This window comes from Cervus canadensis, chromosome 10 (assembly GCF_019320065.1).
Source record: "Cervus canadensis isolate Bull #8, Minnesota chromosome 10, ASM1932006v1, whole genome shotgun sequence".
Lineage (NCBI taxonomy): Eukaryota > Metazoa > Chordata > Mammalia > Artiodactyla > Cervidae > Cervus > Cervus canadensis.
The window spans coordinates 23,080,495-23,106,835 of NC_057395.1; the positions used below are offsets into that span (position 1 = coordinate 23,080,495).

The window sequence follows — 26,341 nt, forward strand, 5'->3', positions numbered from 1 at the left end:
ACATTTCATTAATTGGATTCAAGATGGAGTAGCCATCATAGTCAACAAGAGTCCGAAATGCAGTACATGGATGCAATCTCAAAAATGACAGAATGATCTCTGTTTCCTAGGCAAACCATTCAATATCACAGTAATCCAAGTCTATGCCCTGACCAGTAATGCTGAAGAAGCTGAAGTTGACTGGTTCTATGAAGACCTACAAGATCTTCTAGAACTAACATCCAAAAAAGATGTCCTTTTCATTATTGGGGACTGGAATGCAAAAGTAGGAAGTCAAGAAATACATGGAGTAACTGGCAAATTTGGACTTGGAGTACAGAATGAAGCAGGGCAAAGGCTAATAGAGTTTTGCCAGGAGACATACTGGTTATTGAAAATACCCTCTTTCAACAACACAAGAGAAGACTCTACACATGGACATTAGCAGATGGTCAACACCGAAATCAGACTGATTATATTCTTTGCAGCCAAAGATGGAGATCCTCTGTACAGTCAGCAAAACAAGACCAGGAGCTGACTGTGGCTCAGATCATGAACTCCTTATCGCCAAATTCAGACTTAAATTGAAGAAAGTAGGGAAAACCATTAGACCATTCAGGTATGACCTAAATCAAATCCCTTGCGATTATACAGGGGAAGTGAGAAATAGATTCAAGGGACTAGATATGATAGAGAGAGTGCCTGAAGAAATATGGACAGAGGTTCGTGACATTATACAGGAGACAGGGATCCAGATAATCCCCAAGAAAAAGAAATGCAAAAAGGCAAAATGGTTGTCTGAGGAGGCCTTACAAATAGCTGTGAAAAGAAGGGAAGCAAAAAGCAAAGGAGAAAAGGAAAGATATACCCATTTGAATGCAGAGTTCCAAAGAATAGCAGGAGAATTAAGAAAGCCTTATTCAGTGATCAATGCAAAGAAATACAGGAAAACAATAGAATAGGAAAGACTGGAGATCTCTTCAAGAAAATTAGAGATACCAGGGGAACTTTTCATGCAAAGATGGGCTCAATAAAGGACAGAAACTGTATGGACCTAACAGAAGCAGAAGATATTAAGAAGAGGTGGCAAGAATACACAGAAGAACTGTACAAAAAAGATCTTCATGACCCAGATAATCACGATGGTGGGATCACTCACCTAGAGCCAGACATCCTGGAATGTGAAGTCAAGTGGGCCTTAGAAAGCATCACTACGAACAAAGCTAATGGAGGTGATGGAATTCCAGTTGAGCTATTTCAAATCCTGAAGATGATGCTGTGAAAGTGCTGCACTCAATATGCCAGCAAATTTGGAAAACTCAGCAGTGGCTGAAACTCAACAGGACTGGAAAAGGTCAGTTTTCATTCCAATATGAAAGAAAGGCAATCCCAAAGAATGTGCAAACTACCACACAATTGCACTCATCTCACAAGTTAACAAAGTAATGCTCAAAATTCTCCAAGCCAGGCTTCAATAGTACGTGAACCATGAAATTCCAGGTGTTCAAGCTAGTTTTAGAAAAGGCAGAGGAACCAGAGATCAAATTGCCAACATCTGTTGGATCACTGAAAAAGCAAGAGAGTTCCAGAAAAACATCTATTTCTGCTTTATTGACTACACAGAAGCCTTCGACTGTGTGGATCAGAACAAACTGTGGAAAATTCTGAAAGAGATGGGAAGACCAGGCCACCTGACCTGCCTCTTGAGAAACCTGTATGCAGGTCAGGAAGCAACAGTTAGAACTGGACATGTAACAACAGACTGGTTCCAAACAGGAAAAGGAGTACATCAAGGCTGTATATTGTCACCCTGCTTATTTAACTTATATGCTGAGTACATCATGATAAACGCTGGGCTGAATGAAGCACAAGCTGGAATCATGATTGCTGGGAGAAATACCAATAACCTCAGATATGCAGATGGCACCACCCTTGTGATAGAAAGCAAAGAAGAACTAAAGAGTCTCTTGATGAAAGTGAAAGAGTAGAGTGAAAAAGTTGGCTTAAAACTCAACATTCAGAAAACTAAGATCATGGTATCTGGTCCCATCACTTCATGGCAAATAGATGGGAAAACAGTGGAAAAAGTGGCTAACTTTATTTTGGGGGGTTCCAAAATCACTTCAGATGGTGACTGCAGCCATGAAATTAAAAGACACTTGCTCCCTGGAAGGAAAGTTATGACCAACCTGGACAGCATATTAAAAAGCAGAGACATTACTTTGCCAACAAAAGTCTGTATAGTCAAAGCTATGGTTTTTCCAGTAGTCATGTATGGATGTGAGAGTTGGACTGTAAAGAAAGCTGAGTGCTGAAGAATTGATGCTTTTGAACTGTGGTGCTAGAGAAGACTCTTGAGAGTTCCTTGGACTACAAGATCTAACAAGTCCATCCTAAAGGAAATCAGTCCTGAATATTCATTGGAAGGACTGATGCTGGAGCTCCAGCTCCAATACTTTGGCCACCTGATGCGAAGAACAGACTCATTTGAGAAGACCCTGATGCTGGGAAAGATTGAAGGTGGAAGGAGAAGGGGACGACAGTGTATGAGATGGTTGGTTGGCATCACCAACTCAATGGACATGAGTTTGAGTAAACTTCTGGAGTTGGTGATGGACAGGAAGGCCTGGTATGTTGCAGTCCATGGGGTTGCAAAGAGTCGGACAGGACTGAGCAACTGAACTGAATGAACCTTAAACATTTTAAAGAATTGCATTCATCCGTGTTCTTTTCCTTCCCTTGGCAGAACGTTTTATAACATAAAATGTAAAGACTTCTACACAAGCACAAAACAGCCTAATCATTTTTGAATTCAATAAAAAGTTCAAGATGGTAACATTGAAATACTTTTTCAGCACAGATTATGACAAGACAAAGTAAACTACAATGTGTGTTGGAGTAAATTAAAAAAAAAAAAAGTTACTTGGAAGATGGAATTCTAGTCCAAGAAATTATCTTTCAAAAGTTTATAATCAGATTTCCTTTTGGCCATAGTCAACAATGCTGTTTTGAAGATAATTTCAGAAAAGGCCCTAGAGCAGTCCAAATGATAATCCTGATAACACAGAGTGAAATCTTGCTAAGACCAAGAATCCTGAGTTTCTTTTCAGACCCCAAATTTCTGGGAAGCCCTTGAATGCCCTAGGATAATAACCATCTTCAATCACCTTTTATTTAATAAAGGAACATTTTCACTAAAAATTTCAATATAAAAATTTGGATATGCACCAAAATCATTAATCTGACATATCTAAGAAGGAAGAAGGCATTGTGTCCCTAATCTACTGTGAGTTGATATGTTCCATAAACAATTCTGTAAGGAGGCTGCACTCAGAGCATAAATTGGTATAGATCACTTTGCTCTCACAGATATCACCATGATATTTTCTGCTGAATGAGAAAAAGTTTAAAGGCATAAATCAAGATAAAGCAATCATCTGACAAAGAATTACACAGAGGTCCCATACCTTTTTCTTAGTGAGTGCTATGACACATTGATTTTCTACTGAAGATAAAAGCCAAAATCATGTGTCATCAATAAAAACAAGCAAAACTATTTGGTTCAATATGTTATATTGTTAAACACACACACACACACTTGCAGAGAAAAGTCAAATCTGAAATGTTACACATGATTAAAATGAGTCTGGATCAGCAGGAAAAAAAACACACTTGAAAGACATTTCACAGAGTTTATTCCTAGAGGGTGAAAAATACATCAGATGGGAATAAACTATGCTTTTGTTTGTCCAGATAAATACACAGACACTGTCTGAATAAGAAGGCTCATATCCAGTGTGCTATCTACAGTTTTGCTTTTAGCAAAATAATTCTGCCCTGATAATCCAATGCACTTTTCTTCATATTGCAGTTTCACAAAAGTGTAGTTAAAAACGTTGTCAAGAGGCCAGCAAGGCAGCTGGCAGCATAGCCAACACTTTTGCACAAATTCCAGAATGGCAAATAAATCCCACAACTGAGATACCAATCCCACTCAGAGCCCCTCAGCTGTGTAGCCTTGCTGTGGCAAAATCTGCCAAACCAGACATGGCGACCCCCTACACTGCATCTACATTTTCTGCCTCCATCCTACTCCTCTAGCCAGAAGGGAGGATAAAAGGATTTGCAAGTATGATTAGAAAGGAACTGAATGGCTCATATATGCAACACCAGGGAGAAAAAGAAACAAAAAACCGAAGCATAGTTACATGAAGTTTCAAATAGGCCACAGACTAAAAGGGAATAAGACACACTGGATGTTATGGAAAAGATCACAGAGAAAAACCTGAACAAACTTTTTGGCCAATCCAGTGAAACATTCAAACTTGCTATTATTCTTATCGCTACAGTCCATGGGGTTGCAAAGAGTCACACATGACTGAGCTACTAACACTTTCACTTTATATAGCATGTATTAATTTCTATGATTTGTCAATACTTCATGACCCATAATATATAACACATATATTACAAATATATAAAGTATATTTCCAAAGTTTCATGACTCATATTAATATTCTACTGTAATTTTAGAGGATCCAAAATATTAGATGTCATTTAGTATTACAGAAGTCGTAACAAGTAAAGCAGAATTTAAATAGTGGATTTATTAAGGAATGAGCCTTCCTTTCTGGCCCTTGCATTCTTGTAATATTCTCTACCTAACCTTTTCTTCTCCCTTTCTCACCCGCACTTTCTTCCCACTGGAAACCAAGCTCATCACTTTGGATCAGGATGTGAGAAGGAGGTGACACATTAAGCTGCGGTTATATTTGAGTTCAGCAGAAGAAGACAGCCTATGAGAAACTTAAGACTGTAAAATAAGATTCAGTATACTGTTCAGTAAGCAACAAATCTATGAGCGCTACTTACACAGGCTCCAAGCCAGCAGATTCCATCCCAAACCTTTCAATGTAAATTCTAACAACTCCACTAGAAGCTTGGAAGAAAAATGTTACATGAGGCTGCATAAATAATTTATACTTGTAGCACTTCTGTATACAATTTCATGAAAAGTGGAATCAACTTAACATTATTAAATATGGTCCTATTTTATTTACAATATAACTTATGAAACATTTTTCCTAGAAGTACTGAAAAATGATGCACCATTTAGGATTTAAAGCTACATCCCACAAATGAAAAGAATAAATCATGATTATAAATGAGATTTTTCACTCTTTTCACAAAATCCACCAGTGGAAAATTCTCTTTATTACTGAGGGATGTTACCAGAACACTACAGAATTCTTTCAGATTTAGTCAGACAGTTCGGTGGTATTAAGAGGTCTAGCCAAAGAATCTTTTTTTTTTTTTCAATTTCTTAATATTTTAATGATGGGATACCACCTGGAGAATTTTTTTCTTTGAAAGTCCATGTCCTCTCCTTGGAGGACATATATACTTCAGAAAACAAGGCCATGTTAGGAATAAGTGAGCAGAAGCTTGTAAGTCCTGGTTCCTGTGGTGCCAAAGAATTAATAAGTTTCTTTAAACTAGGTTTTTGCAAAACCTGATACTGAATCCCTGCCAAGAAGAATGGAAAAACTGCTCTATCCATATCATGGAATACCATTTAACAATAGAAAGAAGTGAAGTACTGATATATTTGGTAATAAAATGAATCCCAAAATAATTATACAGAATGAAATATGTCAGAAAAAAAGTACATGCCATACAATTTGACTTATGTAACAGTTTGAGCGATGTTAATATACACTGAAAGTTCAGTGGTTGTCCAGGGATGGAAGTGAGGGCCAGAAGGAGATATTACAAAGGGATATCAGAAACGTCCCTGGTGGCACAGTGGATAAGAATCCACCTGCCAATGCAGGGGACACGGGTTCGATCCCTGGTCCGGGAAGATGGCACATGCTGCAAAGCAGCCAAGCCTGTGTGCTGCAACTACTATGCCTGCACTGTAGGACCCTCAAGCTGCAACTACTGAAGCCCTTAGGCCCTAGAGCCCGCACGCTGCAACTACAGAAGGCCGTGCATTCTAGAGCACGTGGTCTGCAACAGGAGAAGCGACTACAATGACAAGCCCATGCACTGCAACCAAGAGTAGCCCCAGCTCACCACAACTAGAGAAAGCCTGGGTAAAGCAATGAAGACCCAGTGCAGTCAAAAATCAATTTTAAAAAGGGATATTAGGAAACTTTCAGGAATGAAGCACATTGATATTTGAATTAGCTTGACTATACATTCACTATGTATAGTTATCAATCAAATCTCAAAAACCTCATAATAAAAACTAGGTAGAAGGTTGACCTGAAGTTTAATATGCAGTGACTTGCTGAGTTTTTACTGGTCATACCACACATAAAAGCAGTGGATGATAATTTAAACTGACATTAATAAGACAAATTATTCCTATACCTGCATGCGCAATCTGGTTCTACCCTATGTATTTCATTTTAAATGAATGATCCTGGAAAACCTTTAAATTTTTCTATTAACCAAATATTTAGTGAGTACCTACTAATTCCTGGGCATGATACTAGGTAATTTCACAATATCACAGTTAATAAAAATGTTGGTTGTTACCACTTTTGCTCAGTAGAACAGAAACTATGTGTATCCATCATTCAATGAACAAACATCTTATTCCTTAAAACGGTCTCAATCCTTATTATCTTAAACCATTAATCTACACAGCATGCAGAATCTCTGATTTAATCTTTTCATGCCTAAAATTCATTAAAAAAAAAAAAGAACCCTTGGATAAAATCAAATAGAGTACTCTGTGTAATCCAGGATGGGTTTCAAACCTAAATATTTATGCTTTAGATTCATAACCAAACGAATCTGTGGTTAGTTCCATGGTCATCTGACTCTGAAGCTGCTCTGGTGCAAAGCTGATTTTCTCCTGAAAATCAATTTTTGTTTTCTTTTTACTTTTATTTTGTACTGGGGTATAACTGATTAACACCATTGTGGTAGTTTCAGGTGGACAGTAAAGGGACTCAGCCATATATTTACATGTATCCACTCTTTTGCAGCCATGAAATTAAAAGATGCTTACTCCTTGAAAGGAAAGCTATGACCAACCTAGACAGCATATTAAAAAGTAGAGACATTACTTTTCCAACAAAGGTCCGTCTAGTCAAGGCTATGGTTTTTCCAGTGGTCATGTATGGATGTGAGAGTTGGACTATAAAGAAAGCTGAGCACCAAAGAATTCATGCTTTTGAACTGTGGTGTTGGAGAAGATTCTTGAGAGTCCCTTGGACTGCAAGGAAATCCAACCAGTCCACCCTAAAGGAGATCAGTCCTGGGTATTCATCGGTAGGACTGATTTTGAAGCTGCAACTCCAATACTTTGGCCACCTGATATGAAGAGCTGACTCATTTGAAAAGACCCTGATGCTGGAAAAGATTGAGGGCAGAAGGAGAAGGGGATGACAGAGGATGAGATGGTTGGATGGCATCACTGACTCAATGGACATAGGTTTGGGTGGACTCCGGGAGTTGGTGATGGACAGGGAGGCCTGGCGTGCTGCGGTTCATGGGGTCACAAAGAGTCGGACATGACTGAGCGACTGAACTGAAGTCTCCCCCAAACTCCCCTCCCATCCATGCTGTCATGTAACACTGAGCAGAGTTCCGTGTACTATACAGTAGGTCCTTGTTGGTTATCCACTCAAAATATAGCAGTGTGTATATCCAAATACCCTAACAATCCCTTCTCACCACCCATCCCCCTCCAGAAACCATAAGCTCAATTCTCTAAGTGAAAAGCAATTATTGAGTAAACATCACAAGGAAAGTTTATCCATTTAAATACTAGTTAAGCCCAAATTACAATCGACCTGATTAGACATTAAGAATTAACTTGAAATGGATGAGTCATTATTAAATAAAAGTCAAAAAACCCTCTTCAATTTCATTTCACATGATTATATGGATCTTGCCATTGGGCTGGACAACAAGATATCACTCTGCACCCTGCAGATTAGGTTTCATGATGTCAGCTTAAGTCTATCAGGACAAAACACCACCCCCAGTGTGTTCTCTACTGAGCCACATACAATGGACATCTATGATGGTTAGAAGCTCAGGTGGCCTGGAGCTAAGTTCTTGACTGTAAAACTCTTTACTCAAGACATTTAGATAAAGATAGTGCTTTCAACTGGCGTAACTGAGAAGTTTAGAATATCCAAAAAAAAGTTTAGCCAGTATAGGTAAGAAGTTTCTTCCAATATATTAAACGCATGTCTATTTGACCAGAAGGAAAAAAAAAATATTCAACACTGCTACATACAACAGGCTATATGATGCATCAGAAAGAGAATGAAGGTTTCCCTGGTGGCTCATTGGCAAAGAATGTGCCTGCCAATGCAGGAGACACAGGTTCAATCCCTGATCAGGGAAGAGCCCACATGCCATGAAGCAACTAAGCCTGTGGACCACAATGATTGAGGCTGTGCTGTATAGCCTGGGAGCCACAACCACCGAGCCCATGCGCTACAACTACTGAAGCCCACACACCCTGGAGCCCATGCACTGCAATAAGAGAAGCCAGTGCAATGAGAAGCCTGCAGACCTCAACTAGAGTGTAACTCCCACTCGCTGCAATTAGAAAAAAGCCTGTGAGCAAAGAAGATCCAGCAGAGCCCAAAATAAATAAAATTATTTTTTTAAGCAGAGTAAAAAAATGCATTATTTAAGAAAAAAAAAAGAAACAGAATGAGCGTGAGTTAAATAGACATCATGGGTTCCAGAACAAGTCCCTGTTTTTCTGCTCACCATCTATCTGGCCAGGAGCTCAGCTGGTAAAGAATCCACCTGCAATGCAGGAGACCCTGGTTTGATTCCTGGGTTGGGACGATCACCTGGAGAAGGGATAGGCTACCCACTCCACTGTCCTTGGGCTTCCCTGGTGGCTCAGATGGTAAGGAATCCACCTGTAATGCAGGAGACCTGGGTTTGATCCCTGGTTTGGGAAGATCCCCCAGAGGGAGGGCATGGCAACCCACTCTAGTATTCCTGCCTGGAGAATCCCCATGGACAGAGGAGCCTGGCAAGCTACAGTCCATGGGGTCGCAGAGTCAGCCGTGACTTGAGTGACGAAGCACAGCACAAAAAACAACTTGAGTTTTTTCCTTCTTATCTATAAAACTGGCAACAAGGATCTTTGACTTACCCACTTCAGGGACTTGCTGAACCAAACAAAGTATGACAAAGACCTTTACAAAACTGTAAGAGCACATAAGCATTTGAACTTGCTATTGAAACTTTGACTTTTAGGAGAAGGTAGGAGAGATTTAAAGAATATTCCACCAAGAGGAAGGAAACCTAGATTCAAAGTCTGGTTCTGCTCCAGAATAGCTCTTCCAACAATGTGTGCTGTCTTCCTGGATTTTTGCTCCTTACCTACAAAATGTGAGGAAGTCAAATGAGAGATTCAAAATAACAAATTTAAGAGTCTGAACTTTTGGCAGAAGACTAGAGATTCAGCCAAACTTTTTTTTCCTCCAGGTTTTTCATTTCAGCACAACAATGACTTAGATTGGAAGAACCTACAGCTGTGTCCAATGCCACATGTACACCTGTAGAAATTTCAATCACACGTTACTGGAGGTAGTCAAGGAGAAAGGCAACCTAATGAGTTTGGGTACACCCTTAATTAAATGATAAATGTGTGTCAAGCTAACCGACCAAACTTCACTTTTAATTCAAGAACACAGAAATCTTTCATATTCCTTAAATGTTCTGATGCCATTTTGAATATACCTTGTGAAAGCCACTGTCCATACCTGAAAAGGCTGCCTGCTGAAAAGGCTGAGAGATTTCCGTATCCAAATGGGGCCTTGGTTCCCAAATATATGCCACAGCAGCTGTCCTCTTGTGTTGTTCCAGACTCGCTGGTAGACGGCCAGCCTATAAATGTGCTTTCCGAACATGTGGTAGTACAAGCGGAAGGTGCAGCCCTCCGCATCAGTGGCGTTAAGGATAGGGCTGAGCAGAGCAGCTCGGTGCTGGAAAACCTGTGGTTCTGAAGTTTCGATGTACAGATAGTGTCCTTGAGCTGTGCCCAAAGTGTTATCCTTCATCGGTCCTGTATTGAGCGTTGATGTTGGGCCCTGGTACCGGGTCCAGTCGAAATCATCTTCTGTATCTTGTTCCCAGTTACAAATTCCATTTTCAAAGTTACACTGAAGTTCAGGTACTGAAATGGGCATTAAATAAAATCAAAAGATCATTAAGGACCAAAGTAACTATGAATGGGAATACTAGTTGCTACTTTGCTTCTGCCAAGTTAAACCATTCTAATCTTTTTTAATGCAACATTAGAGCATATTTTAAGAAGAGTAAATCTTAGCTAATACATCAAGCAATAATACTTTATAGATGGAGGTGGAATCACTTTGGCCATTATTTTCTAAATGCCTTTTATACCCATCCCCTGCCCTGTAGCACTATCCCAACCTTAGGGAAATGATCACTACCCCACAGCTGGCTCACTGCAACAAACTTCTGTCTCCATGGATTTCAACTTCAGCTGAATGTTCCAATCACCAGTGAACATTAAAAAAATTAAAGTTCAAATTCAGCTCCAGAAATGTTGATTTAATTGGTCCAAATTGTGCACCCATATTTTACTAGCTCCCTTGGTAGTTCTAACATGCACAGCTGACAAGAATCATACTAGTTCTCAATCTTTTGAAATGCCCTGGGGTGAATGGTAAAGTTGTTTACTCCATGGTAAAGTCCTGTACAAACACTGTGTAAGGTATGGAAGGAAGCCCAGTTTTTAATAAGCACCCAAGATGATTCTGAGGCAGGTGTTTTCCAGACTTCTCTGAAATCAAATTCTTCTCTCTGGATCCATCCCACCCCAGTTCCAAATATCCCTCCTTTGTACCACAATGACCATATTTAAATGGTAGCTTATCATTTCTCTTCTCCATTCAAAATCCTTTCATATTTACTTATTTAAATCTCAACTTAAATCTAAACTCTATCTTTCAAGTTTTACCATTCCCAAATTAAAATAACTTCCTGTTCATCCACAACTGTCTTTCCCCTTGGCATGCACTAATTTGTCAGCATGCCCTAAACATCTCACCTCTCCCTCTCCCTCTATCTATGCCTCTTATGCTGAGTGCCTCATCGGTTCTTAGCTGTGTGCCTCATCAGTTCTTAGCTGTGTCTCCTCAGTGGTAATCTTTTCTACTCACTGGGTTGTAGCTCCTTTGAGCTGATATTTTAAAATGTTTTATTTATCTACTTATCTGGCTCCACCAGGTCTTAGCTGTGGCATGCAAATGCTTAGCTGCAGCATGTGGGACCTAGTTCTCTGACCAGGGATTGAACCTGAGGCCCCCGCATTGGGAGCATGGAGTCTTAGCCACTGGACCACCAGGGAAGTCCCTGGTGCTTTTAAACTTTTAACTCCCTTCAGTCAGTAGAAGGACTCAAGGCACTTTTAAAGAATCAGTCAGTCCCTTATCCACTTAACACTCTACCTACAGTTGTAGGATAATATTGGAATGTATTCACTTTTCAAGATGTGCCAATTCTGTTGACACCAAGTACTTGTTTAGAATAAATGGGATAGAATATACGTTTGACATTATTTGGGTAGAAGGGACAGGATTTAGAATCAATGAAGATTCCACATTTTAACTTCATTTACATAAGTTCATATTTTTGAACGACAAACGTCAGCTGTCCTCTATTCATCTTACTAAGGCACTTGGCGCCAAAGGTGAACAAATATTCTGAAACAAAAAATAAAAGCATACGTGAGTAAATGCAGCCAGGCAAGAACAAATCATCTGTCTCGAAACCTAGAGAACAGGAGCTTAGACCTAATGAAGGGAACCAAGAGAGTAAATGTCAAATGGGAGATGAGCTTTCCTTTGATATTTCCTCACTTGTGACTAATCAAGCACAGCTATGACGTGAACCGGGCCCCGCAGGTCCTCTGCAAGTGTCAGTTTGGGGCTGTGAAGCAGAAGGGGGATGTCAAGCAACTGTGTTTTTGACATAAAACTGGCACTAAAGCCAACAGAGTTTTTCACATTGCCTGTCTTCAGACTGACTGCATGCTCAATCTTTATTTCAAAAAGGAAGGCATTATTGCCCCACCCTTAAATGAAAGACCACGTTTCATGCATACTTCAGGAAATAAAGCATTGATTTCTGGATGACTAATGCATTCTATGTTAATGAAGTACTAAATCTAGGGACTTCCCTGGTGGTCCAGTGATTAAAACTCCACACTTCCACAGTCGGGGGCACAGGTTTGATCCCTGATCGGGGAACTAAGATCCTGCATGCCACATGGCACAGCCAAAAAATAAATAAATAAAAGCTAAAAAATAAAAAAGTAAAAAAGTCTCCATTAAAAAAAATTAACTATGTCAATTTATATTCTTATGGCTGATTCACAGTGCTGTGCAGCAGAAACCAGCACAACATTGTAAAGAAATTATCGTCCAATTAAAAATATTTTTAAAAATTACTATGTCTAGATGGAAGGCTATGAGAGAAAGTGATAGTCACTATTGTTTCCTCTCATTAATATTTAGTCAGAAGAAATATTTGGATATTATAGCCATACTTCCAAAATCCTATTCTACTCAGTTAATACTGTGAAGTTTGAAGGATAATTTGCTTATCTTTAGTAATATTTCAACATCTTTCAAGGAGTAGGATTTGAAGTGAGTGAAAAAGATGAAAAAGCTTTCTAAATTTGCAAAAATAAATTACCTTTAGGACAAGCAATGCTTCTTGTAACAGCCATTGGTCGAAATCATCAATTTCATTTATACGCACTAAAGTTATTAGTTGTGTAACAAGCTGCATGGCAATTCTGACTTTAATGTGCCTGACTGCATTAAACACCACATATGTGCAAAGTTCTCCACAATGATTTATATGGAAATTTCTCAATGTAATGTTTCCTATGATGTTCCAAGTATTTGATGGCTTTCCTTTGGTTTATGATAAGCCTGCCAATTTAATAGGCACATAGACTGAATTTTAAGGATTGTTGCTATTTCTGGACAAAGAAAGATGCAAACTTTCCTTGATAGATTTTGGTAATTAAAAAAGAAAAACCTCTCTTAGCTTGTGATTCATTTTCATAAATGAATGCACCCAGCACTACCAGGAACCAGGTTTATTAAACTGCAAGAGGTACGCAATGATCAGATACCATCAACTTTTTGGTAAATTAAATCAGAAATTCAGGACTTGAACATCTCACTCTCTGCTCCCTATATCTAAGACATCATCAAATGTCCTTCCTAAAGGTCCCTCCCCCAAACTTTAGTCCCTGCATCTCCACCACTGTCACTGGAGAGAGGCTGCCATCCCCTCTCTTGGGAACTGCTGCTACACACTCCTAATAAATATGATCCACTTTCCTCTAATCCACTCATTACACTGTATCCACAGTGACATTTTTAAATCTTAAATTTTTAAATCAACTTTATTATATTACCTTCCTTCTTAAAAACCTTCAAATGGGGAAAAACTTCCTTAAAATGGTCTACAAAGATGTGATAATCTGGCCTCCCCCTTCATCTCCATCTTTATGTTGCATCCAAGGTCTCCCTCAATGCCTTGCTGCAGCCATACTGGGTATCTTGCAGCTGCTGTGTGGTCATGCATCAGGTTTTGCACATCTTCATTTACTTACTATTTTTCAGATCTCAGTTAAGTCACCATCTCTAGAAAGTCCAAAGCCGTACTTATATAAAGTCACAGCATTTGTAAGTCCTGTCAAAGCTCCTGTCATTTTACATTTATTTTTTAAATATGTGAATAATATCTATCCCCTCAATGAGACTGTAAGCTCCATGGGGTCAGGGACTCCGTGTAACTGTGCTCATCACTGTATCTCTAGTATCTAGTTCATAAATCTACATAATAAATACTGATGGCTGACTAATTAATCACACAAAACATTCATTCAACTTTGGAACAATGCTTAGGGCCTTTGTCTTGATGGACTAGGAAAACAATGAACTGATCAAGATCACCACCATCAAAATGTATACCTATGGCTGATTCATGTCAGTGTATGGCAGAAACCAACACAATATCGTGGGGCTTCCCCCCTGGTGGCTCAGTCGGTAAATAATCTGCTTAAAATGAAGGATACACAGGTTTGATCCCTGGGTCAGGAAGATCCCCTGGAGAAGGAAATGGCAACCCACTCCAGTATTCTTGCCTGGAAAATCCCATGGACAGAGGAGCTTGGCAGGCTACAACCCATGGGCCCACAAAGTCAGACATTACTTAGCAAATAAACTACCACCACCAGCACAATATTGTAAAGCAATTATCTTTCAATTAAATAAATTCTTTAAAAATGAGTAAGAGGGACCAGAAAGAAAAATACTTACCACAATCGACCTCATCAGTATAATCACCACAGTCATCCACTAGATCACACAACTGAAGTTTTTTTACACAAGCCCTAGTGTGCAGACACCAGAAATGATCTGGCCCTTTGCAGCTCTTCGAGGGGGGTGGAAGAATACAGTTTTCAAATCTGATATCATCAATAGCTGAGACACCAACATAAATGCCAAGACTGACTTTATGTAGCAACAAATGGAAGGGCTGAGTAACACGTCCAAGCTGAACAACTGCCTGTGACCACTGGTTACCCTGGTTATACAATACTCTCCAGAGTACCGTGGACTCGCTGGAATTTTCCATGTGTAGCTGTAACTCAGCTGCCCCCACTGATAGGCCATAGTTATAAAACCTGAAAGAGAACAAACACAAGAAATGGAAATAATTTCTGGAAAAGACTAATTGTGTGACTTCTACTCAGTCAACAGTCAATCAAAAATGAGTTCTCACAATAGACGCCTTTATTTACTATTGTGGCCACCCATTTGAAAGAGCTTATCTGCTCAGGTGCATACTCTGACTCTCAGGACCCTGGGAACCTCTCTCAAGGAGTTCAGTCCAGAATTCAGGAAGCAGTGTTAATTAAATTATAATCCACTGTTGGAGGAAGAGTCCCTTTTATTTTAAGAAAGAACATTATAAATACTGATAACATGCTCCTAAGTAAAATGCTAAATGTATGGATCTAATGCAATAGCTATTTTTAAAATAAAGCCAAATTATAGGAAAAATGACAGTATCGAGTATATGCAAGTATATGCTTGCAACTGCCAGGCTGCTAGAGTAATTGACCATTGTTTTCAATATTTACCAGAAGGAAAGAGTGCATCCTGGTCCTGTCTGGCTGAAAGTTGGGCTCTGGAGTTTAGCAATTTGTGATAAGCTGTTGCTTTTCTTCAGAATGAACATAAAGTGCCCTATTGGAAAATAAGAAGAAATCATAACTTAACCTACTAAATTCTAAAATGAGACATCTGTAACCCCTACACTGAAGACTATACAACAATTAAAAATCAATAAAAGTGATTGTTAGCAAATTTGCTTTTATGAGTACTCAACTATTATCTAGAGCTGGGCCAAAATGATGCCAAAAACAACAGGTAGTTTCCATTAACTCAGCCAAGAATATATCTATACTCCATCCCCAAAACCCGTAAAGGAGCATTTCTTTTTTGACAACATAAGTACAATAGATAATATTCAGCTGTTCTATTATTATTTAGTTGCTTGGTTGTGTCCAACACTTTGTTGACCCCCTGGACTGTAGCCCGCCAGGCTCCTCTGTCCATGGGATTTCCCAGACAAGAATATGGGAGTGGGTTGCCATTTCCTACTCCACACTGTCCTATGTTGTAGTATCATAGAACTTTACTGCTTCTCTTTTTCTTCTCAGACTTGAGCAAACGTAAACTGAAATACAGATCTCCCTTGACTTAAGATGAAGTTATGTCTCATAAGCACATCGTAAGTTAAAAATATCCAAGTCATAGCACAGGGAACTCTACTCAATACTCTGTAGTGGCCTATATGGGGAAAGAAACTAAAAAAAGAGTGGCTATAGACATATATACTCTGCTATGTTTAAAATGGATAACCAACAGGGACCTAGTGTATACAGCACAGGGAACTCTGCTTGGTGTCACGTGGCAGCCTGGATAGGAGGGGTGTTTGGGGGAAGAATGGATACATGTAGATGTATGGCTGAGTCCTTTTGCAGTCCACCTGAAACTATCACAACGCTATTAATTGGCCATACTCCAATGTAAACTGAAGTTTTCTTAAATACATGTATTTTAAATTATATACATCAGATATATGTATAAATGATTCACTTTGCTGTACTCCTGTAACTAACACAACACTGTAAATCAACCCTATGCAAATAAAAAGTTTTTTTAAAAAAGAAAATATTGAGGTTCAAAAGGCATTTAATACACCTGACCTACTGAACATCACAGTTTGGCCTTACCTCCTTTAACCATGCTTAGAACACTTACATTAGCCCACAGTTAGACAAAATCATCTAACACAAAGTCTATTTCATACTACAGTGTTGAATATTGCATGTCATTTATTGAATGAATAAATGACTGTTTATTCATTGTTTATTCATTTTTCACTGGAAGTGAAAAACAGAACAGCTGTAACTGTATCAATTATCCATCATGGTGATCACGTGGCTGCCTGGGAGCCACATCTCTGCCTCTTCCCAGCATCAGGAGAGAGCATCACAGGTGTATCATTATCCCAGAAATGGTCAAAATTCGAAACATGATATATAGTTTCTATTGAATGTGATCTCTTTCACACGATCATTAAGCTGATGAATCATTAGGTCAAACCATCATTAGCTGGGGAAAGTGTGTAGGTTCGGAGAACCTCTGCAGGCATCTTACCTTGAGATGTGTTGTGAGTGTGATCCCGAGGTGGAGCCTGACCCTCAAATTCAGCAGAGAGGTTACTTCTAGAGCTCCAGGTCCACTCAAAATCATCACCATAGGCTGCTTCAAACCAACCACAGCTATCTGTTTCAAAGTCACATTCGGTAACTGAAAAACAAAAACACAGCTTTTCAGTAGACTCTTGAAGGTGATCATATGTTTAAAAGGGTAGACAGTGCTCAACGGGAATCACCTTGTCACATTTCCCTATGTAAAGTTTTATTTGAAGAAGAAAAGGATGTTATCTGATCCCCTCAAAAAAAAAAATCAGAACTGTGTTTTTCATACTGGAAATTGATAGGTAGAACCAACAATTTAAGAATATTTTCCAAATATTTTTCTAAGAAACAGCATTGGGACTTCCCTGGCAGTCCAGTGGTTAAGATGTCACCTTACAATGCAGGGGGGTGCAGGTTCGATCCCTGGTCAGGGAGTTAAGATCTCACATGCCTTGCAGTGGAAAAAAACAAAACATAAAACAGAAGCAATATTGTAACAAATTCAATAAAGATTTTAAAAAACTATCTTCATCAAAAAAAAGAAAAAAAAACTTAAAAAAAAAAAAGAAACAGCATCATTCCGCCACATTGCTTACAGAATTGCAAAGCTCTAATTTATTCTGATACTTATGCTAGTTTTTCTGCTATTACATTATCTGGAAGGCTTCATTGTTCCTACAGACTATTTTAAACCAAACCATGAAAAGCTACTTCTAAAAAATTTAATATTTGAAAAATCCAGATCCATGATTTTTAACATTAATGTTCACTTCTAATGTTTGTAGAGTTACTATTTCCCAAAGCATTGAATGTATCACCTTATAGGCACAAGGCAAAATAATATGACCTACTTTTCAAGTAAAAAGGGAGAGAAACAGTTAACTTCCATAAAGACATTCTGGAGAAGGAAGAGAAGAAAAAAGTAAAAGGGAAAGAAGGGGAAGTTTTAATAATAATAGTGTGGAATTAAAACTAATATGTAGTGAATACCTAATGGAACAGACCCTATACAGTAGGCGTTATATAAATCTAACTTTTACAATAGCTATGTGGAGAAGGTATTATTATTGTTGTTTTACAGAGGAAGAAAGGAAGGTTTAGGAAAGCTTTTAACTTAACCAAGGTCACATAGTTAGAAAGTCATAGAGACTGACTGAAATCAAATATTCTGACTTCTACTTTAAGACTATTTCTGCAACTGTTGACAGTAACTTTTAATTGTCATTAGATTGGAAAAGGGATAAACCAAAAAGGTATGATTTGAATTTGCTTAGTGAGGATATTTAGGTGTTACTACAGACACCAGTGAAAACTAAGATTTGCCCCATTAATGATTATTACACTGGGATCCTTGGCCGCTGGATATTTTTATCCAAGGATACAGTAATAAACTGCACAGATCTTCCTTTAAAAAAACAATTCAGAAAGTAAGCAGTAGATTTAAAAGATAAAAGTATAAAGTAAGTCACTCAATGAAATTATAAAATTTTACATGGTAAAGGCAATTTTACCTAATGATAAGTTATGTTTAATTTTGAAAGTGCTCTTTCCACATGGGAAGGAATGTTAGGTGACTAGTAACATAATAAACATTTTTTATTTTTTTAAGATTCTAGATTTCAAAAAATATGTTTTCTATCAGGTCTTCTGGCCCAAAATATGGCCTATAGAATACTTTCAAATGTTATCAAAAGTCAATGAGAAGGTATGAATATTTTTAAAAATAAATATTTTGAAAATGTTGCATCAACTTTAATAAGCAAGTGATAACTATATTTCAATAGAGACAAATAGAAATCATCAAAATGGAGACACAATTGCTACACTTAGAATAAAGACTTTCAAATAAAGTTTAGAAAGCAAAATTAAGTGCTATTCAAAAGTGACAAACAATAGTGATAAATATGACAAGCTAGGGACAAATGCTAAGAATATTTAACTCTTTGTATTTTTAAAAGCCATCTCTACCAATACAAATAACCCATAAATATGCATAGATTCCAGTAGGTAGATGCTATTTCAATCCCAAAGAAAGCAAATACTTTTGATTCCTATTTCAGACAATCCCAAAAATAGGATCAGGAGTTTTGTTATGCACATACAGAATGAAAATAAGTTGTTGCTACTGTATAATATCTATCCCACATAGATCCCTGAAAAGGGAACTTTATCATCTACTCTCATGGGATATATTGCCATGGAAATTAATGAATATTCAAACAGTAGTAAAATTTAAGAAACTACTGCAGCAATTCTGTAGTTCTCAGATAAAAATCATTATCTTTGAAGAGCCTTAGGAGATGACTATGCTGTTAAAATTCAAATATGTCTTGTTAGTATACTTTGTTTCTATATATTTAGATTTCTACACACATTTAAAAATTCAACTTGACTGATCAGAGATGTAATAATCAGGTGAAACCTTCTCAAATTAAACATACACCTTGTCAATGGTAAACAAATGTCCTAGTCTGGAGAGGGGATGCAGATAAGGGGGAAGGCAATGGATATGGACTTCCAACCTACAGAACTAAGAGATAATAAATAAAAGTTGCCTTAAGAAACTAAGTTTGTGGTAGTTATATAACAATAGAAAGCTCATGTACTGAGTAGAGACTGATGGCTGATTTCTCCCAACACTCTAGAGATAACTTTCCATTTTCTTCTGGTTTCTACTGTTTCCATTACAAAAGTCTAACAGTCATTCTTTGACAATGATTTATACCTTTCTCTCGCTGTTTTAAAAATGTTTCACTTTGTTATAGATTTTTAGCAACTTCACTATGATGTCCCCACATGGTTTTCATTTTTATTGTTTTCATGCCCATAGGGCTTCTTGAAATATGGTTTTGTATCCTTTTCAATTTGAAAACTTTTAGCTAAACTCTCTATAAACACTGTCAGTCTTTTTCTTTTTCTTTTCTTTTCTTTTTCTGGGACTCCAAATATACAACACTAAAAATTCTCACTGCTCTCCCACGCTTATTCTTTTTTTTTTTTCTTTTTCTGTAGTTTCAATCATTTTATTATATTTTACTTCACTTTTTCTCCTGATCTGAAGACTAATTCCCTTATCTCATGAGCTGTGTATAGTATGCTGATAAACCATTGATGAGTTCTGAATTTTGATTATTCTATTGTTGGAATTTAGAAATTTCATTTAGTTCTTTTTTATAACTTCTCATTATCTGCTCAAATTCTCAGCTTTTTTTTAAAAAAACTTTGAGCATATTAAAGATAATTCTTTTCAATTCAATGTCTGATAACTGCTTTATCTGGATGGATTTTTGTTTGCTTTCAGTTTTAAGTGTGCTTTTTCTTTCCTGTGGCCTCATCTCATTGGTGTCTAAGTGCTTGACACTGTATATAATAACAGGTAAAATAATTTGGGACCTAAGATATTACCTTTCTTCAGTGAGATTTATGTTTGTTTCTGTGGGCATGAAGAGTAAATAACATTTGAGGATTACACAAACTGACTTCAGAGATTGAGGGTATTTGCAACTGGGTTTGAGACTCTGTGAGGAACCACACCTTGCAGTTCACACAGATCTCTTAGCTACAGATTTTAGGCACTGCAAACAAAACTACAGAGTGTCCCAACCCATATTTAGTATACTAAGCCTGGGCTCCAGCTTGTTACCTTGCCTAACAAGACTGTCAAAGTTATATACCCTGATGCTCAACTACCAGTTCCATGTTGACATATAAAGTGGTACTGAACGCCAGGTTCAGTTATCAAGGTCTTTCTTCTCACTGGTCACTTGATCTGTCCCTTCCTTTTTACATCTTCAATGCATTCAAGTAGGTTGAAACATCTTTTTGAATAGATTTCTAGTTGTTCTCAGAGGGTGTCCCGAATTTTAATCTACCATAACTAGAAATAGAAGTTCTAGAATTTTTTATTTCCATTTTTTAAAACAGTACTTCAGAACAAATTTTATGTAATAATAGCATATACAGAAGTCCCCCCTTAGCCATGGGGGATATGTTCCAAGACCCTCAGTGAACGCCTGAAATTGGCAGATAGTACTGAACCCTATATATAGTGTGTTTTATTCCTGCACATACCGATGATAAAGTTTATCAATTAGGCAGAGCACATAGAAATAGCAAACTATGTAGAAAAATTACAACAATATACTATAATAAAAATATGTGAATATGGCCTCTCTCTCTCAAAATATCTTACTGTACAAATTTAATTGCTTTGCCATATTAGGTGAGCATTTATCATGCACTGTGGCCATTAACTTTTGTAGTTTGAGATGCAACAGTAAACTAGAACTCATCTTTTTCCTTCTTAATCTCTTTCCTTTAAAAGCCATCTCTACCAATACAAATAACCCATAAATATACATAGATTCCAGTATGTAGATGCTATTTCAATCCCAAAGAAAGCAAATACTTTTGATTCCTATAGCAGACAATCCCAAAAATAGGATCCAGGAGTTCACAATTTCATGTATTTCCTTCTTACTGTAGATCTTAGCAATGTCAATATACAGGTGTTTTACTTTATTCGGTCAAGAATTTTCAGCTTTTCACTTAAAGGAAATACTTTACAGCTTCCATTTGGCATAATCCAAATTAACAGAATGACTACTCTCGTGTTTGGGGGCCATTATTAAGTGAAAGTAAGAGTTATTGAACAAAAGCACTGTAATACCATGATAGTCAACTTGATAACCAAGATGATACTAGGGGCAGGATACAGTGAACAAAGAGATGGTTCGCGTCCAAGGCAGGACAGAGCAAGATGGTGAGAGATTTCATCATGCTGCTCAGAACAGCATGCAATTCAAAAATTATGAATTGTTTACTTCTGGAATTATCCATTTACTACTTTCAGATCATAGCTGACCATAAATAACTGAAACCACAGAAAGGGAAACCACTGATTAAGAGGGAAACTGTATTAAAATATTTATAGAGTAATTATGGGCACATAATGCTCTGGTAGAATTTCATAGTATTTGTGGATGGGGAAAAGTTATTTTTCCTGATATCAAATTGTTCTTGAAAGAAAGAAAAAAGAAAATTTATGTGTATATTTAGATGTACATATATGGTAAAAATTGATATGTGATAAATAGATAGTATAAAATATTCATTTAAAAACTTTCCAGTCTACTTTGTGTATCTTATGTCAATATTTAAATTTAATAAATTTGTATCTATAGAGCTTCTAAAATATTTTATTAACAGGTATTGCAATGGCTTCTATATATCTAACACAGCAACTACTATTAAATACATTATAGCCAGGACATGGAAGCAACCTAGATGTCCATTAGCAGATGAATGGATAAGAAAACTGTGGTACATATACATAATGGAATATTAAAAAGAATCCATGTGAATCAGTTCTAATGAGGTGGATGAAACTGGAGCCTATTATACAGAGTGAAGTAAGCCAGAAAGGAAAACACCAATACAGTATACTAACACATATATATGGAATTTAGAATGATGGTAATGATAACCTTATATGCGAGACAGCAAAAGAGACACAGATGTATAGAACAGTCTTTTGGACTCTGTGGGAGAGGGTGAGGGTGAGATGATTTGGGAGAATGGCATTGAAATATGTATATTATTGTTAGGGGAAGCACACTGATTGAAACCGCCCACCCTGGCCAGGCACCATAGTAACCATTTGCATGAGTTGTTTTATGACAGGAGATCCTGATAAGGAATACGGAACTAATAGGCCACCACCAACCGGAAGAGTTCAGGAAAGGTCGAGAGGAGACACTACCTGTCCGTCCACTTCCCAGAATCCCTCTTGCTAGCATCCATCTTGGCTGAGCGATGCGTGCGCCACCAGGAAAGACTCTGAATTAGAATGATTGGCCAAAGACCACCCGGAAACTAATCCCATCACCATAAAACCCAAGACTGCGAGCCACGCGGCAGAGCAGTTCTCCTGGGTTCCCTTACCTACTGCTCTCCACCCGGGTGCCCTTTCCCAATAAAATCTCTTGCTTTGTCAGCATGTGTCTCCTCGGACAATTCATTTCCGAGTGTTAGACAAGAGCCCAGTTTCGGGCCTGGAAGGGGTCCCCCTTCCTGCAACATTATCATATGTGAAACGGGTTGCCAGTCCAGGTTCAATGCATGAGACACGGTGCTCAGGGCTGGTGCACTGGGATGACCCAGAGGGATGGGATGGTGAGGGAGGTGGGAGGAGGGTTCAGGATGGGAAACACATGTACACCCGTGGTGGAATTGATTCATATCAATGTATCGCAAAACCACTACAGTATTATAAAGGAATTAGCATCCAATTAAAATAAATAAATTTATTAAAAATTAAAAAATAAATAAAAACTAAAAAATAAATAAATACATTCATAGGATACTAAGTCAGAAATGAAAATATGGTCAAACTTAGTTATAAATAGTCTTTTACTTTTGTTTAGGAAAGGCATAGAAGAAGGAAATATGGAAATACCAGAAAACTCGAAATTTCAACATTTTGGTATTCTTTTAAAATCAGTAAATTATTAATGTCAATATGTTTTTCGATTTGAGGTTTGTCCTAAAGTTTAAGCTCCTGGAGTTACTAATTCATTTATCCATAGGGATGAGAAATCCTTAGAAATGCTGTAAGTCCCACAGGGAATTCTGAAAGGTCGAGATTATTCCACCAAATAATCAAAATAGCATTTTAACAAGGAAACAGGATATAGGAATAAATTAACTTGCAAGGTAAGCCTAGAAAATCATGTAATAAAAACGCATCATTAAGACATGATACTGATATGAGACTATTAATAAAACTGGACTTGCCTTGCATCTTAAAATGGATAAAATAATAATATAAGTGACTCAGAAGTGACTGAGGAATAGGATATCTTGGGTAAATGAAAAAACCCTATAAATGTTAATGAAATAACCTGAGCTTATTAGCTCCACAGACAGTTGGGCTCTTCTCAAGAAATACAAAATATCTGAAATCATTAGGTTAGTCTGAGGAAAGAAATAAAATACCTCTACAAAGAAGATACACATAAAAATCTAATAGGATAGAGAAAAAGTTAACCCTTTAATAAAAAGTCATCATTCATTTCTGCCTACTCTTGGGGTAAAAAATAGTAAGCCCTTTTAAAAATCATATTTTCTGTCATTTATACTACTAGAGTATTCATTCAATGTGATTATCATCTTAAAAACTGTTTCTCATAAGTTCAGGTTAGGGAGATGAACATAACGAGTTTATTACATGTCTGTGCGTGGCTTATTCTTGCTCTATGGAAGCAGCACACTAGACATTTTTCCATGGAAATGTGATGAAGCAGAATCTTTGCTCTTACTAAACAAAAGGTAGGGAGTTCTCTTTATTTATATTTCTGGTAAGGCCTTGTGATCTTGAATTATTACTTAAGATGGAGCTAGTCTAAAAAAAAAAAAAAAGATGGAGCTAGTCTAAGATATGGTTATCCTAAGGTTCAGTTAACCTTATTCAAGCTTTAAAGAGAGTTAAGAATGTTATTCACAAATGACTAAAAATTTCAGTAGTAAACGAAAATGAAAAAGGAAACATGTCCATTAAAAATACCCATAGACACAACAGTCTAAAGATAATAATAAATTAAATTGTTTAAAAGTGCCATCTCAAAGCTTTATTCTCTTACTAAAATGGTTTTCTTGAAAAATATCAATGGTTCTGAAAACAGAAGTATGGATAGAGTCTTCTTATATGTATATATATGATTAACTGAAGAAATGTGAAGAGAAGAAATTGAAGTGTGCTTTTCCTTTTAAACTGAAAACTAACACAGAATATTTTCTTTATAATGGAACTCATTGTCTTTTGAGCAAAAATGTTAAGTTTTGATTTTTAAAATGGTGTTTTAGAAATTTGCTATATACTTGTTCTGCCACAGATACAGCACGAGCTTTATATGATAAGCCAAGGTGGAATTTTACCCTTGCCTTTCACTAGATTTGTATTTTTAGTTGTTGATCTCTCCAGAGGGAATTCCTACTTCCTTAAACCCTCCCACAAAGTATACAACACAAGCCTAAATCCAATAACAAGTTCCTCTTAAGACTCTTGCTAAAATGCCCCACAGGTCCCCACAGTAAACCATTTTCCTTGTTCAATCAACACAGCTTTGTTACAGGGATTGAACTGGTATTCTCTAATGGTTTTTCCTTTAGTCATGTATGGACATGAGAGTTGGACTATAAAGAAAGCTGAGCGCCAAAGAATTGATGCTTTTGAACTGTGGTATTGGAGGAGACTCGTGAGAGTCCCTTGGACTGCAAGATCAAATCAGTCCATCCTAAAGGAAGCAGTCCTGAATATTCATTGGAAGGGCTGATGCTGAAGCTGAAACTCCAATACTTTGGCCACTTGACGTGAAAAACTGACTTATTGGAAAAGACCCTGATGCTGGGAAAGATTGAAGGCAAGAGGAGAAGGGGACGACAGAGGATGAGATGGTTGGATGGCATCACCGACTCAATGGACATGAGTTTGAGTAAACTCCGGGAGTTGGTGATGGACAGCGAAGCCTGGAGTGCTGCAGTCTATGGGGTCACAAAGAGTTGGACACGACTTAGCAACTGAACTGAACTGGTATTCTCTGATGGATGGGCATTAGTACCTTCCTGTCTGTTCTCAAAATAGCAAGCATAGTGATTCTATTAAGTCAGTTCTTGGAAAGCCTCTCTGCAAAGTGCCACAATGGTTCCCCATCTCACTCATTTAAAGCTGGTGACCTTAAAATGACCCTGTAAGGTCTTAACCGAATGGCATTCAAACTTGGCTGCATATTAAAAATCACATAGGGAGCTTTAAAATTGCTAATGCCTGGGTTGCACCTCCAGTGACTGCAGTGTTAATTGGCCATGGCATCTAGAACTTTAGAAGCTCTCTAGGTGTTGGAATGGGCAAAAAGTTCATTCAGGTTTTTCCATGAGATGTTATGGAAAAACCCAAAGGAACTTTTGGCCAACTCTGTACTTCTCAGGGCCTTCCTGGTGGCCCAGAGGGTAAAGAAACTACTTGCAATGCTGGCGAGACCATTCCCTGGGTAGGGAAGATCCCCTGGAGGAGGAAATGGCAACTCACTCTAACATTCTTGCTTAGAGTATCCCATTGACAGAGGAGCCTGGTGGGCTACCGTCTACAGGGTCGCAAACAGTTGGACACGACTGAGTGACTAACTTTCAATTTCTTTCTTTCAATACTTCTCAAATGTAGTCAAGGTTGAGAAGCACAGCTTTAGATCATTTGCTTAGTTCTCTGGCCTCATTTCCTATTATTTTTATCTTTTGTTAAAGGAAAGCCTTTATTTTCTTTTTTTTAGAATTTTATTTATTTATTTATTTTTGGCTGTGATCAGTGTCCACTGCTGTGTGGACTTTTCTCTAGCTATGCCAAGTGGGGTCTGCTCTCTAGTTGTGGTGCGAGGGCTTCTCATTGAGGTGGCTTCTCTTGTTGCAGAGAATGGGCTCAAGGGTACCCAGGCTTCAGTAGTCTGGGCCCATCGGCTTGGCAGTTGCAGCTCCCAGGCTCTAGAGCACAAG

At 37.7% G+C, this 26,341-nt stretch overlaps 1 protein-coding gene across 1 annotated transcript in view; it reads right to left on the minus strand.

The window, feature by feature from the left end:
• MALRD1 (MAM and LDL receptor class A domain containing 1) overlaps nucleotides 1-26,341 on the minus strand; it is a 512,454-nt gene that overhangs the window by 382,868 nt on the left and 103,245 nt on the right. The window contains exons 15-18 of the mRNA XM_043480161.1: nucleotides 16,755-16,907; nucleotides 15,170-15,275; nucleotides 14,343-14,710; nucleotides 9,738-10,150 (exon numbers count right to left, since the gene is read on the minus strand). Of these exons, the coding sequence (XP_043336096.1) occupies nucleotides 9,738-10,150; nucleotides 14,343-14,710; nucleotides 15,170-15,275; nucleotides 16,755-16,907 (1,040 nt within the window). The remainder of the gene's footprint in view (nucleotides 1-9,737; nucleotides 10,151-14,342; nucleotides 14,711-15,169; nucleotides 15,276-16,754; nucleotides 16,908-26,341) is intronic.